The sequence below is a fragment of the Rissa tridactyla genome, chromosome W (assembly GCF_028500815.1).
Source record: "Rissa tridactyla isolate bRisTri1 chromosome W, bRisTri1.patW.cur.20221130, whole genome shotgun sequence".
In the NCBI taxonomy this organism is placed as follows: Eukaryota; Metazoa; Chordata; class Aves; order Charadriiformes; family Laridae; genus Rissa; species Rissa tridactyla.
Window position 1 is genome coordinate 1,349,704 of NC_071496.1, and position 16,031 is coordinate 1,365,734.

Consider the following 16,031-nt stretch of genomic DNA (forward strand, 5'->3'; position numbering starts at 1 on the left):
TTCTTCCAAACGTCATGGCTGGGGAAGAAGACAAAGAGTTCTCGTGGCAGTGGGTGCCATCTCCTCCTGGGAGGACGCCTGTGCTCTTCCTCCTTTGCAAAGCTGCTCTGAAATATTCTGGGTGCTCGGTAGCCTGCAGCACAGGCAAGATTACGGCAACTTGTGCTCAAGGAAGAAGTACAGAGAAGGGCCTCCTTGACCCATATGCAACATGTGATGGAGCTGTTGTTGGAGGCACCAAAGGTGATGCTGTGTTCAGTACCCACTGGGGACAGGAGAAAGCTCCAGCTTGACTTCCATGAGGGCCAGCAGCTCAGCTAGACGTGTGATGAGCAGGTGAGTACTCTCTGCACCACTACTTGGCATGAGAAATGGGGATGCTGGTGCCTTTGGGGGCTCCTGAAGGAGAAGTCTATTGGAGTGGGTTATGGGCAGTTTTGACTCCAGAAAGAAACCCAGTCTCCAGCTGCAGAGGGAGTCCACCCCTCGTCTAGACAAGGTATCCTCACAGCTGCGTAACATGGCCACAGGAGAACATCCAGGTTGGCAGGGGCACCCCCCTTCCAGGCCGCCACCTTAGCACCCATTTCTCACTAGACTTTAAGGCCACGCTGGAAGATGGCCTTGTTCACAAAATCGGAATCTCCCCTGGAGTAACTTTTACCCATTGCCCCTCATCTTTTTCATGTGATTCCTTGTAAAAGGTTTGAATTTATGGGACTTTTATGTTCCCGTTACTGCTTTTAGGTTTACACTTTCCTCTCCAGGCCCAGCAGAGTAATGTGGGTGCAGGAAAGCTTCTGGTTCACCACAGAGGGCCTTTCACCACCCTTGAGCAAGCTGTGGAGGGGATGAAACAAGAGTTCACAGTTCTCCTGTGCCAGCCATCCAGAGCAGCACCCCACTTGTTTCTGGAGCCCTCAGCACAAGGCGGCCATGGGCCTGTTGGAGTGGGGCCAGAGGATGCCCCGGAGATGCTGGGAGAGCTGGAGACCCTCTGCTGGGAGGACAGGCTGAGAGAGCTGGGGGGGTTCAGCCTGGAGAAGAGAAGGCTCCGCAGAGACCTTCCAGCCCCTTCCAGTCCCTCAAGGGGCTCCAGGAAAGCTGGGGAGGGACTCTGGAGCAGGGAGGGGAGCCATGGGACGAGGGGGAATGGCTTTAAACTGGAAGAGGGGGGATTTAGATGAGATATGAGGAAGAAATTCTTTGCTGTGAGGGTGCTGAGCCCCTGGCCCAGGTTGCCCAGAGAAGCTGTGGCTGGCCCATCCCTGGAGGGGTTCAAGACCAGGTTGGCCGGGGCTTGGAGCAACCTGGGCTGGTGGGAGGTGTCCCTGCCCAGGGCAGGGGGTGGCACTGGGTGCACTTTAAGGTCCCTTCCAACCCAAACCGTTTTGTGGTTCTCCTAATCCCCTGCAGGCCTGGGCCCTGCAGCCTGTCCCCAGCCTGCACATCCCCCTTCCTTTGGTCTTCCCCCCCCCCCGCTCGTTTGCTCCCTTTGCCCTTTCCCATTTCAATTTTCAGGAACTGTTTGCGCACCAACAGAATCACGCGCTCTGCTCACATTATATATTTTTTAAAAAATTAATCAAAACACACACATCCCCCCCCAGCCCGGGGCAGCAGCACCTCGCACACCCCCTAACCCACCCCACCCCACCCCGCGTGGCTCGGCGGCGCGGCGCGGCCGGGGGGCGGCGGGCCCCTCCATCTTGGTGGCCCCGCGCCGCGCCGTCCCGCCCGCCTCCCTCCCTCCTCGTCATTGTCTGCGAGCGGCGGCGGCGGCGGCGGCGCTTATAAGGCGGCGGGCATTGCCCGGATGTGAGCGGCTGGCGATGTGTCTTCCAGGGAAAGATGCTATTATCCGCGTCTCCGCGGGGGAGGCCGTGGTGGTGAGGAGGAGGAGGAGGAGAGCGCTGTAAACTTGGAACAAGTTTGGGACGGGCGGCTCCGCGCTCGCTCGGGGGGTTTTCGCCTTTTTTTTTTTTTTTTTTTTTTTTTTTTTTTTTTTTCTCTTAAGGAAGGACGGAGGGGAAAGTCCCCGAGCCGCCACGGCGCTCGCAGTTTGTCAGTCACCATGTGTTTGTAAAAACAATAGAGGGAAAAGTTGTCGGACCTTCTTTTTTTTTTTTCTTTCTTTTTTTTTTCCCTTTTTTTTTTTTTTTTTAATATATTTTTGGCTGGCTGGCGGCTCGGCTGTCTGGGTGGGGGAACTGGTGGCGGGCGTTTGGTGGTCGGGAACCCCAAATCCCAACAAAGCCAGGTGTAGGGTGCCTGTAAAGCTGTGGAGTACCCCGGAGCAGGACTGACACTTACAGTACTTTTTCGTGGTTTTGGAGGGTCACACACGTGTGAGATAATAAAGCACTTTGGCAGAAGATTCCTCTCTTCTTTTTTTTATTTTTTTTTTTTTTATTTTTGTTCCTTTTTTTTTCCCCCCTTGGAATATTGTGAACATATTTGTGGCCATTTAAGGTAAAGTTACAATTTACTGTTAGAGTAACTTGTCTGTGTTTTTTGTTTTTCTTCTTTTTTTTTTTTTAACAATTGTCGATCCCAGTGTGTTATTTAAAAAGAGGTGCAAGTTATTCGATGTGTAAATGCAAATAGGAAGCACACCGCGTGTGTGTGCACACAGACTTGCTCGTGTGGATAAATATACATTGTATATACACGGTGTAATTACACGTGTGAGATATACACTAAGGTGCAAACGCTAAACGCGATAAGTCGGTGCTTTCTTTCCTACCGGAAAATGAAGTCGAACTAGTTTTTGTGGAGTGTGTCGGGCCTGCAATAGCAAAATGTAAAATAAAAAGTATAACATGCTGGGGGGGGCGGGGGGGAGGGGGCCGCTGGCATCGTCCCCAGAAACTTGAGCGTAAAGCGAATCAAAGGGCTGATTTTGCAAAGTTTGCAGCAATGCTCTCTGGAAATCGACAACCTCGCGTTTGAAATTTAGCTGTAGGCACGGGGAGGAGGCGACGGGGGGGGAGGGGGGGAATCGCAAACAAACCAAAACAAAGCAGAATTAAAAAAAAAAAAAAAATGGACTGGATAATACAAGGGGAAAAAATATTGTTCCTCTTGGCAAAGTCCCCGCATCACGTGTATTTGCAGCCTCGTATAAACTGGCTTTGCCATGTGTATGTGCGGGAGCTGGGGAAATTTAAAGTATAATCCCCGGAAAAGTGCGGCGCGGGCGGGAGTCGGCGGCTGGCCGGGATCTGCAGCTCCATGATCGGCGGGTAGGGAGGCGGCGCGCCGCCGGCCCCGCTCCCTTCCGCGCCCCTCCGCGCCCCGGGCTCGGCTCCGCGCTCGGCTCCGCGCCCCTTCCCTCCTTCCCTGCCCGCCCTCCCTCCCCTCCCCCGGCGCTCGCAGGGAACCGATGACTCCGCACAGGCCCGAAGCCGCTCCCGGGTTGTTGCTATTAACCCCCCTCCTCTCCGCAAATTAGAAATTGGGGCTAATTGTCAAAGGCTGCTCTCTGCTTCCCTCCCGGCCCCGCCACCCCCGCCCCGCGTCCCTCCGCACCGGCGCCTCCGTAGCCTGCGACTTTGCATCTTTTTTTTTTTTTTTTTTTCCTTCTTCTCATTGCTGTTATCGCTGTTTGCCGTTTCTGCCTCTAAACGCTACTTTGCGTGGAAGAAGGAGAAGGGAAAAAGTTGGGAGCGGATGGCTGTAGTTTCTTCTCTGGGATCCTCATTCATTCCTCGCTGAACCTCCTGTTGCACAAATGATGCTCCGGGAGCGAGGCTTTTTCTTTTTTTTCCTCCTCCGGATTTGGGTTTAGAGTGGATGTTACCGGGTTTCGATCGCCTCTTTGGAAATACAATATCGCTTTTTCTTTTTTTCTTGTTGTTGTTGTTGTTTTTGCTGCCCCTCCATCTTTTTTCCCTCCCTTCTTCTCAACTACCCACCCCCGACCCCCACCCCCCCGAAAAATCCGATTGTGTTTCCTGCAAGGCTCGGGACTGGGTTTCTGATTGCGGTTATTTCCATGTTTCTAGGTTTGTGTGATTTTGCTAAAATGCATCACCAACAGCGAATGGCTGCCTTAGGGACGGACAAAGAACTGAGTGATTTACTGGATTTCAGTGCGGTAAGAAACAACGGTGGAAATTAACAACAGCTGTAAAAAAAATATCTTCTAGCTGATCTGTTAAACTAAAAAAAAAACCCAAAAACTAAACCAACAAAACCAAAACAAAACTGTGATCTAAGTACATTGGGCAATTTTTAATCAGCAGCTAGAACCATGCTAAATATCTTTTTGCTTATAAAAATGAGAAAAAGAAAAAAGAAAACCAAAAATTAGAGTCTTTTTATTATTCCTTATTGTATGTGATGGGAGATGCAATTGCGTTCAGAGCTTATTTTAATGTCTTGGATGTCTAAAATAATTCATATGAAAAGAGACGCCCCTAAAACCGAACATTTCTCATCATTAGTTAATAACAATATCTAGCACTTTTATTGTGCTTTATGTTTTATAGCATTGTTGGCACATGAACTAATTAATTGCTAATTAGTTGCTTATATTCTATTTTCAGTTCTTCCCTTGTTTCATTTTTTGGCACATGGAAAGTGCAAAGAAATCCATGACTGTCTCAGTTTAAAGTTTTCACTGAAATCTCATATGGCTTCTGCTGTCATTAAAACTGCTCCAATCTTTTCCGAAGCCCCCCAGCTAGATGGTGCTTTTTTGTTTATTTAAAAGAAAAAAAAAAAAAAGTACTTTTAGTCTCTTTGGGCTGCTGCTGGCCGGGCTGGTTTGGAGGCCAAACGTTAATCCGGACGTGTGCACTTGTCTAGTTTTGTCAGGCTCCCCCCCCCCCTCCCAGCCCCTTCCTTCCTCTCCCCATCCCCTTCCTCCCCCCCCCCACCCCCCCCCAATATGTCAGGAGGCTCGATCTGTCCCGTTATTTATTTCTTTCGGGGGAGACTCCGTTTGCTGGGAGATGCATGTACGTTCCTAAAGCCCAGCAACACCCTGCAAAGCCCCGACACCCCCCCTACTCCCCACCCCCCCACACCCCCCCGTGGAAATGGGGCTGCTTCAGGCTGGTGGTGCTGCTGCTGCTCCAGCCTTGGCTTGGGAGGGATGGCTTGGGGAAGTTTGGCCAGGAAACGTAGCCTGAGGCAGCTTCGCAGCCCCCTCTTTGCTTGTTGCACTTTTTCCATTTGTTCCTTCGCTTTTTGCAGGCTCTGACTCAGGGAAGGTGCGTATTATCCACTAGACACGTCGAAGAAGAGAGAAACCAATTAGGGTCGAAATAAATGCTAGGGAGAGAGAGAGGGAGCGAGAGAGAGGGAGAGAGAGGGGGAGAGGGAGAGAGCCTTGCTTCAAATTGCTCTCGTGTTAGAGACGAAATGAGAATTTAGGGCAGGTGGCACTTTGCATTATTATTATTCGGGTTCACATATGACAGGCAAATCCTAAAGCGGGATGGAAATGGACATTGCTACGTTTATGGCCAAGGTTTCAACAAAAAAAACCAAACTTTTTTCGCCTTTGTCAGCGTGAGAGTTGGAGAGGGGAGCGAGCCCCGCTTCCCAGCCTGGATAACGCTGCTGGGGACCGGGCTTGCTCAAACTCTTCGGGAAGCGAATATTGTTTGGGGAGCTAATGAGCCTAATAAAAACGTGCTGGTGGTGGTGAAGGGCTGGTGGGGGCTGTAAGAAATATTGACTCGTTTTCAGGTCTGTGGGGGACGATGTTTCGTGGTAGACGAACTATTAACGTAGCTCACAGCGAATGTGGAAGGAACTTTTGACTAACAGTGGACTCGGGAATCTCTTGTTTTCCAGTAGTAATGCCTCTTTGTTTTTTTTAGATGTTTTCACCTCCTGTGAGCAGTGGGAAAAATGGACCAACTTCCTTGGCAAGTGGACATTTTACTGGCTCAAGTATGTAAAATTTTTGTTTTGTATGTAGTTAAATTGTTGTTAGTTATTTATCCATAGGCATTACCTTTGTTGTGGTTGCGGTGATCTCTTCTGGGGAGCAGATTCATTTGGATTGGAGCAGAATTATTCCTAAGCACTGGCTATTATTATTATTATTATTTCCACAAGACTGGGACATTTTCACAGTATTTCCATACATTTATGATTTTAAAAAAAAACCCCTGAACTTCTCCTCTGTATAATTGTTCAAGGTGAGATAGTTTAAATCTTTTTCTTTTTTCAATTGAGCATTGGAGATTTTTATTTACAGTTTCAGATGCTATCTTTTGTATGTCAGGAATTATAAGCAAAACGTCTTGTGTGAGAATTAATTTTGCGAATAAGAATGGAAGTCTGCTTGAATTAAATAAATAAATAAGCAAGTATCCGAGTATAAACACCAACCTCTTCCGGGAAAAAAACTCTTTAGTATTAGAGATCACCGTTTGCTGATGGAATATTTTTCGGTGAATTAAAATCTTCAGGCTCGTTTCTTTTCCTGGTGGAAGGCAGGGCATTTTCTTTCTAAATATTTGACTGCTTTTGAAGAGTCCCTGAAATTTAACTGGAGGATTTGTTTGTTTGTGTGTTTGTTTATTTGGCTGTAGTAGTACTAGATGGGCAACTTCTGCATTCCATAAAAACAGGAGTCCTGTTTGATGACAAAAGAAATCTCAGGGCTCTTTGCGGTAGAACATATGTGTACAATAATTGTCTGGCAACTAAAGTTTTATATAGAGGCTTTTATATGCCTGACAAATTAGAAGTAAAACTAGCAAAGATACTTACGCGTTTGAGATTTCCTTGCTCTTCTATTAAGTTCATTTAAGAGGGTTCCCTGCCTTGCGGATGTGGTGTTTTGGATAGGACACAAAACCATCTCCGGGTAGAGAGTTGCAGTGTTTTAAAAGCACAGGCGATTACACATACCAACACACTGTACGTAGTATTGTTATACGCAGAGTACTGTTCTAAATCAGATGGTAAATTTGGACAAGTCTTCACTGCAAACTGCCAGTGGATATCTAGATATAAACACGTCATTGCATATAGTTTCATGCCTGGTATTTGCAGTTTGTACTCAATTAAAGGAACCTCTTCTGTCTATTCGGTATAGCCTTTTTATTCAATACACTAGTACGTCGATTAACTTTTTATTTCCAAAGAAGGACTTCCTAATTTGAGGGTAGTCTGTAATATACGTTGTTAAGATACTAGATGCCGCCTACAATTATTAAGCACTCATTTTGTGAATTTTATTCTATTCAGACTTTCAAAATAATAATGTGGTTTTGTTTTATCTTTGCAAATTTGGCTATATTATGAATATAGTGACTTGGAGAATTTTACTGTTAGGTTTGACTAACTTTCCAAACGTAGTTTGCCTTATATCGCACAAGCTGAACATTTTAGTCCTGTTTTTTGTCATTTTCTTAATTACATAATTTTAATAACTGATTTAACCGAATACATAATATTCACTATGCTTGTTTTCACTGGAGATAAGCAAGGAGTGTTTGTGCCAGACAAATCAATTTGTCATGCTTATATACCAGTCAATGCAGCAACTAACACTCCGTCTAACAGCAATTGACTAGATAGTTATATTTAATAAATGCATCGTAAACCTCATCTACGAAGTCATTTTGCTCAGAAATACCACAGGATAGCAAATCTGAAGAGTGAGTGAAATCGAGGGGTTATGTTGTTTTTTATTGTCTCTAAATCTGAAAGCATTGAAGTAACTTTGAGGCATCGTTTTAGACATACAAATAATTTAATGAGCTGAAGTAAGTTAGGAATATTAAGATACAGGCCGTTTAAAATAACACCTGAATCCTCCCACACTGTAACAACATGTAAATGCTTGAATCCATGGGTCTGTGGTGGTGGAGGATGAAGTACGCTGCCTGATAAAGGAGCGTATCCTGCGTGTTGGTAGGTTGTTTGCACAATGGCATGCAGCACAGGGTACGCTCTTCCAAGGGAAAATCATTCTGAATTTGCTACCTAAATGGCTGTTGCTTGGTTATTAGACGGGGAGTTTTGTCGGGAGCGACCAGGGATTCTGAAAAAGTTGTCTGAGTGTAGGCACCGGTGAATTGCCCCTCGCTGGTACTCGGGGAGAGGGTGGGTGTGTGGCCTGGAGGGAGAGTTGCGTGCAGGAGAAGCGTGGCTATTGTTCCCCTGCTCTTGCTGGCCAGCCAGCTGTGTGCCAGGGGCTGGCTCCTTCAGAATATGTGCTGTGCGGGCTTCTAATGAGCCAGGACTCGAGAAATTCGCATTTGATATGATAGCGCCCAGACAACTGCTTCAAGAGATGTTTTCTGTTACTGTATGGAAGGATTAAAGATAGCTCCGTTAATAATACATGAACACGGTTTATTATTCTAATTACGTGTATTGATAATATGAAATTTTAGCCATCCGAATGCAGCCCGTTCCTCCTTCTGGCCAGATGCCCTTCTGAAGTTTGAGCTGACCTTCTCTTAACGGTCCTCTTTTAAAAATGATATTTACTGAGATGTGGAACCACAGATGTCATTCCTCTGCATTAAACTGAAACTTCTCTTATAAGAGGGGAGGGTAAAAAAAACCCCGACCCCAAAGTAATCCCAAGCAGTGAAGTGAAACTAACTGTACTTTAGGAAGTGTGGTAATATTTCATGCTTAAAGTCATCTTAATAACTTTTTACTCATCTAATATATGATGCTCTATTGTGATTTGTAATGTGTGAATGAAAATAAAGTAAAGCCACATTTCCTTTTAATCTTTAATTTCACAAACATGGCTTCTTACCATGTTAAGAAATGGTGAGGGCTGCAAGGGAGAAAGGAATGTAACCTGAGCCACAGCCGTGACATTCCCATGGAGCATTTTTCACATGAAAGGCTTTTGTCAACCCAGTAAAGGACCAGGAGTTTTTGTTTGATGTTTGCAGGTGTTCAGCAGAGAGCACTAAAACAATTCAGCCATGCTGGTTTAGAGACTCTGACCTTAACAGGGGGAATTGGTGAAGACTGGAATGATTTTTAAAAAAACTCCCCTGGAGTTACCTCAAATTTATATTGTATTTGTAAAGTGATTTAATACCTGTTACTTAAATTGAACAATACACGTCCATTAGAATGAAGCGGGGGGTTTCTGGTTTTGGTTTGGTGTTTTTTTCCCCCTCCTTTTGTTTCTTTTTTTTTTTTTTTTCTCCTTTTTTTAGGACAGTTGCCAAAATAAAATAAATTTTCCCAGATCTTCTAAAATTTTTCTGAATAGTTTACCTTAGCTTCCACAGGAAAAGCATTTGTCATAATCTAAGTGCGAGCTATTGTAAAATAAGGGGAAGATGATGATCTCGGTGCTTGATTTTGGGAATGGATTCTGAAGCAGTTTTTCGACAATTGTGGTACTAAAGAATTCGCTAGGTCTGTCACATTTGGCATATTTCAGGTGCCGAACTGATAATCAAAGCCCACATCTTCCTGATTATGTTCAATTTCTGCTGCTTCTATTTTAAGTCTTTAATTTTACCTAAGTTTTCAAGCATCTGTTATAGATTGCCCACTATGTATATGTTTGAATATTGTGTGGGTGTGAGTAGCAGTAGAATAACTGAATTCTCGTGATTGGCCATTCCTATTGCACAAAAAAAATTAATATCTAAAATCTTTGCTTGCACAGACATCATTGAATAAAGCTGTCAGTTTAAAGGATTTAAAGACTTGCTTTTAATTTTGCCATTAGTTTGATTAGGGCTTGTCCTGCATTAAAATAACAGCGATTACAAATTAATACATCTTGAACTAGGGAATCACAAATTCAGTTTCATTTTGAAGTTTCTTTTTTTTTTTTTTTTACTATGGATATGTCTGAGTAAATTATAACGAAATCCAGTTTTTAAAGTACAGTTCAATTTTTGGAGTGTGGCCTTCTGGGAAAGGTGCACAATTTTGCTCTTCTTGGTGGATCATCAGAAAAACTGAAGTTAGATACAATCTCTGTCTTGAAGAGGTTTTGGTGGCGGCTCAGGTTGGGCACAGCTCAGGATGCGTGCGCAGGTCCCGTTAGCGACAGTAGGAATAACAACGCCTGTGTGTGCTAGGGAAGAATACACCCTTTACTGGGGAGGATTTGGGAAGAATGTGATTTATTTTGGGGGTTATAATGCAGAATTGACATTCAAAAGAAAAAATTAATACAGGAGAAATTTTGAGCATCTGCATCAGAGAAGTACTTTTAATAATGAAGGAAGAGCAGTGTGGTAGGTACGTAGCTATTGCAATTACACAGGTGACTCTGAAGGGTAGTCCGCCTTTGTAATGGTCTATGTCAGAAAACACTGCAAATTATGATCGAATTCGGGTGTTGGCTTTGCTTGTGTGTTGCACCACGTTCCTCCGTTTGCCAGGCGGCATTCCAGGTCTCCGGTGCGCAGGGCACGGCCCCTCCGAGCTCCGGCCCCTCGCCCCGTCCGGCTCTGCTGCTGCCAGCCCGCCGCTCTGCTTCCTCATGCCCCTCTCTTGGTTTGCCTGCTGAAAAATCCTCCAGGCTTTAGCTATGTAGATATGCAAAGGCAACTGCTTCCATATTTTTCATCCCTAATGTTTCGTAATTATGATTAAGAAGAAGAAGAATGCTAGTTACCTCCCATCCTTCCAGCTATGTTTACTTGCGAAGCGTTCGATCCTCCTCCCCTCCGACTCCTATTAAAGAGAGTACTGTGGGGGCAGAGAAAGACCCACGCTATGGTATTTGAGTTGGCCTGAGACGCCGTAGTGCATACTTGGAGGAGCTAAATATTTAGTTACGAAGAAGAGAGGTTACTTCGGAGTTTGTATCTTGCTCGCAGGGGCAAACGGAGTGCATCCTGCAGAGGACGTTACAGAGGCACAGCCACCTACAATCCCTCACGTAGATTTAAATCTGGAAGCTAAGGTCCTGTCTTGGTAATTAAAAAAAGAAAAAGACATGAATCCCCTTGACTTCTGTCTTTGGAAGAAAACTAGCCTTATTAAATGGAAGAGGGTCTAAACAAATTCTCAGCAAAAAGGTTCCATTGCATCTGATCTAAGAGAATTGTATCTGAAACACTTCAATCATGCCTGTTGGATACTGTGGCGTTTTTTAAAATACTTTGTGTCATAATCATTGCATGTCTACCTTGTCAAGGCTCCTGAATATATTTAATAATTCAAAAACATACACATTAACTGTCTGAGAGACCGAAATGCTTGGGGGCCAGATCCAGCCAAATGTCACTTGGAGGAGACGCTGGTGCATGCCATTGCCAAATTTAGCAGTAACAGAAATAATGGTTTTGATTATTCCGTGGATACGAGGTATCTGTGAACAAAGTGTATCTGTTAAACCAGTGAACTTAGGTCTGACTTGGAATTAAGTAGGAGTACAAAGCTTGTGTAACGTGTTCAGTAAGGGATGTGGGAACAAAAGGCATCTGGGAGCATGTGAGGTACAATTTGGCGTCTTCCCATTAGACTTGTGCTCCTGCCACTCCCAAATTCATATTGATTCTTGTCATAGGCACACGCAGCTCCCATTGACTGAATTCCCAAGAAACATGAAATAGGCACAAACAATTGTCAGCCTGTGCGTCTCCTGAACACCAGCTCACACAAATTTTAATACTTCACCACTTACACTTATTTTTTGGCTTCTGCAAATTGAACATGTGATTTAGCTTATTATTTTTATCCCCCCCCCCCCCCCCCCCCCCCCGCGATTTAAACTGAATTTGGAGTTGCTTTGATATTTTACTTGCCTAGTAAGTAAAAGGATTTAAGCACACGCTTTGGGATCCCAGGAATGTTGCGAACAAACTGCTTGACCTTTTTTGACAAGATCAGCAAATATCTTTACCATACTATAGTAATGAGGAAATCACTTAAATAACAGATGAACAACTAAGTCACATAAACATATATAATAGAACTATGTAATGAAAGTTTATGCTGTTAATTGCTTGAATCTCTCTTAAATGCACAGAATCATGGAGCAGTAAAAGCTGTCATATAAACAGTTTTGTTTTGAGTTTAAAATTATTCCGTTTTTTTTTTTTCATCTGCTATGATAAACAAAGTCATTTTGTAATCTTTACAGATCAAACATTTACTTCTAATGGTAAACTACATTTTGTATCTGGAAATTTGTGTCTTTGCAAGGCCCAGAAAGAGAGTAGAGCCCCGGTGGCCCCAGGCCTGTGGTTTTCAGTGTTTGATATCATGATGTTATTTAGATCAGTTCCCATAAGCCAAGATAACAGATCTGCAATTGTTTAATAAGGAACAGGGTATGTGTTTGTAATGGTTTAAAGATCTCTTACCAAAATTCTCCCAGATAAATGATACCAGGGAGGTGGACATCATCAAAGTAGAATAAGAAGGGAGAAAAATTACATTTCAAGAAGTGCAAATTATTTTTTTATGTCCCGAATGGGAGGCAGCCTATTGTTCTGAAGCTGATGAAATTGCAGCCTTACGAAAGTCAGGTGCCTACATCTCCTAGGGCTCCGGGTAGCCGGCAGAGGAGAGCTGGCCCCAGGGCGGTTCAGATCAGCACTGTGAATCATTTTCTGGTCCCTGCCAAAGGAGCCAGCGATTTGCTGAGGCGTAGCTCGCCGTGTTCTGGCTGGCAAAGGCGAGGCGAGACGCATCCCCCCAGCCAAATTGTACTGGCGTTGCTCGGACAAACGTCTAGTTGAAGTAAGCTCGCTGTGCGGTCATCAGAGAGAAGAGTGGGAATGTTTGACATGTCCTGCTGAAGATGGAGGCATATAAAATTAATATACATGTAATAGTATGTACCATCTGCCAGTGCCTGCAGATAGTCCGCAGAGTTCCTCTTGCACCTTGGAAGACAGGAGGAATAACAACAGTTCAAACGAGTCCCTTGAATAATTTAATTTGGTGTTATTTATGCTGTACTATTAACTGCTAAGTAAAAGTCACTACCAAATTTCCTCATCTGCCTTTTCGCAGCTGATGCTGCCCATCAGTCTGAGGCCCTGAGATGCTGAGGGGCTGCCACTTTTTTTTTGTCATCTGGGAGATATCGTGTGCCTCATGGGATCGAGCCCAAATGCCGAAATCTGCCTCTTAACCATTTGTGCCGCTCAAAGGTTTTCAGACCTCTGACTTCGGGGTTTGAGGTGGGGCACAAGCCTGCGGTCTCGTAACACTAGCCTGCTAAATTTTCTTCTTTAAGCTGTTTGCCGTGAAAGCTTTCTGCCTACTGCTTCTTGGCAGAGCAGAGGGGTGGCAATGACCAAATTCTTAGATAATTTTTCTAATGTTTTCAAAGGCTGTTGTGTAATTTCTTTTCTTAGCAAACTTACAGAGATAGGAAAAGTGTTGAGAAAGGTTGGCATATTTGCTCTATCTGCCAAGGTAAACACTAGTGCAGTTGATCTGCATATCAAACAACCAGGTGTATTTAAAAATGGGTTTATCGTGGTGGATTTTAGAGTGGTGAGAAAGTATTTCATGTGAAGGTGCAGTAACAGCATTGTTCGTGTGAGAGCTATTGTGACAGTCGCCGTTTAACGATGTCTTTCAAGACGACTATTGGTAGTAATGACAATACGTAGCTGCAATCTATTGTTGTCTGCGCTGGGTATTGATCTATTTTGGAAACAACGCTTCACGCGCGCTGCTGTATTTGCAGAGTACTCTGGTGGAATTTGTCTAATCCCCTAAGACTTGATTTGTTGAATATAATGATTTTCTTTTCACCTGGTGAAAAGGCTTCCGGGGTTAAGACGCTGTATCTGGCACTTGGCGGTGCCTTCTGCTCCGCTCTCTCAGCGGGGTTCTGGGGAATGATGCCGGGCGCTGCGCTTGTGTGTTCGGTGGCCTCGCCGAAAGCCTGCTCGCGTTTGCAGTGGGCCTGGCAGCTGGGCTTCATTTCCTTCATTCAGGGTTTGACTTGAAATTTGCGTCGGCACATAAGTCACCGCCGCAAAGGGACACTGGCAGCCCTGGCGTGGGTGCCCGCGTTGTGCCGAGGCAGGGCAGGGGAGCCGAGGCTCCCGCGCTCTCTGGCTGCTGGGAGAAGCAAAGTCGCCCTTGCCTGGGGCTCTGTGAGCAATGGCAAGCTGTCACCCGCTGCCTGCGAGCCGCCACGCTGCCGGCAGCCCCTTCCCCATTGCCAGTGCCACCCTTGGCACTCTCCTTCATCGTGCATGTGTGCGTGTACGGCACCCTGCATTGTCGTGCGTGCGCGGCCAGCCGCAGAAGGTGATCCTCTCGGGCCTGATGCAGAAGGGGCTCTTCGTTCAGCAGAGCACAGAACCAGGGAGGCTTCAAACCGGAGATTTTTACCTTTGGATTCTTACCCTCACAGCAGATCCTTTCAGGCCCATTGGCTATTTCTGTGGGTTTCCAGCAAAGTTTATTTAAAAAAAAAAAAACCCACACAAAACAAAATCCCTATTGCATATTACATTCACTATGCAGTGATCAGTACCTCCACCAGGATAATTGTAGGGGTCCAAAAATGGAAAAAAAAATTGAAATCACTGAATTCTTAGTCATATGTGTAATCCCTAAGAAAATGGGGATTCAGTTCTTTCTGTTCTGTAGCATATGAAAATTAGAGTCTCTCCTGGTGCTGTTTTTCTTGAATAAAAGCCTGTCTTGTTCCTGAAGATTTGGGATTGTCAGGTTAACACGGCACGATGCGCTTTTTCCTCTGACTGTACATATAAATACGATCGACCTATTTGATAAATAACTGGTACAAAGGTTTTGTTATATTAAAAACAGCTAAGTATGACTCCTGATCGAATATCAAGACTGTAATTGAATCTCAGGGGTTCTGGTACTGTTCATAAAGCATTTGAGTTGTTTTGTGCTTCGTGACGTCAGCCAAAAGCTTGATTGAATTATGTTCTTGTATTGTGGGAGCACCTGCCAGTGCCACTAGACTTAAGGGTCTGTCAGCATTTCCATTACAAACCTTCCTGATAAGTTTGTGACTTGGCTCCGAGCATTTGAACTGGGCTGGAGGCTGGCATATAAACTTCCAGCCTGGGAGCGAGTTGTTCTGCAAATACAAGAAACCCAAATAAATTCCCCAAACGAATAGGATGTGCAGCGCTCCTCCCCGTGACTCTCCTCTTGCCTCCGTGCAGATCTGATGCTGTTCTGTGGGCACGGTCCCTCTTTGAAATGACTCTGCGATCTGACAGAGCAGAGGCTGAAATACTGCTGTCTAATGAAACCTCACGGAAGAGGGTTTTTTTTAGTATTTTAGAAACAAAGACATGCGTGCGATAACGTGATTTGGGAGTACCTGTGAGCATGGGCCATCTCTGCTGGCAGTTCTGCAGCCTATAGCGTAGGTTTCTTTGGTTTTGAGAGGATTCTCGTTAAAGGGAGAAGTGACAGCCGTGAAGCTTGTGTGTACAGTTAATTATAATACAGAAATAATTATTAAATAATTTTTAGCTCCTTATAGATCTGCATGCTTAATTATGGGGACGACACATAGCAGCTGATCCTGAAATGCCGAGTAAATATTTAGCGCGGTGCCGCTCAAGGTGCGTTGCCTCAGGAGGAGATGCTCCTTATCCTTAGATGACTGCTGTCCATTAAGCCTTATAACTGGGTAAACGCTGCAGAGATTTTGAGAGAAGGGCAGGGATGAGACTGCTGCGTTCGTGATAAGGCAGATTCACCACCAGACCTCCTGGAAGGGCAGAAAGTGGCCTAATGGCTTGATTAAGTTCTGCGGCCGTGAGAGCATCGTAGTGAGTCCTGGGTTCGCCCCGAAGCCCACCCCGCCGCCTTTGCGGGAAGATCCCAGCTCTTTGCCCCTCCTGCTTCTCCAGGATTCACGGTTTAGCTTGGGCTCTGCACAGGGGAGATGATTTGGACTCTCAAGATTTAACAGTGCTGCAAAACCTCATTCACACCGCATTTTATACAACAGAAATCCCATCTACCCGAAATTCAGACAAGTGTTCTGACATAGCCTCTCTGAAATCTGCTCCTTTGCAATGAATATCGCGTGGTCAACCTGTGGTTGTGAATGTCCCCTCCATGAGAAATAGTACCAATTCTGTGGTATGGTT

The 16,031-nt window shown here is 45.0% G+C and overlaps 1 protein-coding gene across 20 annotated transcripts in view; it reads left to right on the plus strand.

Annotated features, from left to right (window-relative positions):
* Nucleotides 1-2,170: 2,170 nt before the first annotated feature.
* LOC128901944 (transcription factor 4) overlaps nt 2,171-16,031 on the plus strand; it is a 236,692-nt gene continuing 222,831 nt past the window's right edge. For 5 of the 20 annotated variants that reach the window (XM_054184112.1, XM_054184110.1, XM_054184111.1 and 2 more), the window contains exons 1-3: nt 2,172-2,472; nt 4,008-4,099; nt 5,835-5,907. In XM_054184112.1, the coding sequence (XP_054040087.1) occupies nt 4,028-4,099; nt 5,835-5,907 (145 nt within the window). In that variant the 5' untranslated portion in view covers nt 2,172-2,472; nt 4,008-4,027. Of the gene's footprint in view, nt 2,473-3,121; nt 3,246-3,370; nt 3,418-3,993; nt 4,100-4,936; nt 4,965-5,089; nt 5,220-5,460; nt 5,480-5,834; nt 5,908-16,031 lie in introns of those variants that run through there. The other 15 variants (XM_054184107.1, XM_054184121.1, XM_054184118.1 and 12 more) reach the window with 12 other exon arrangements.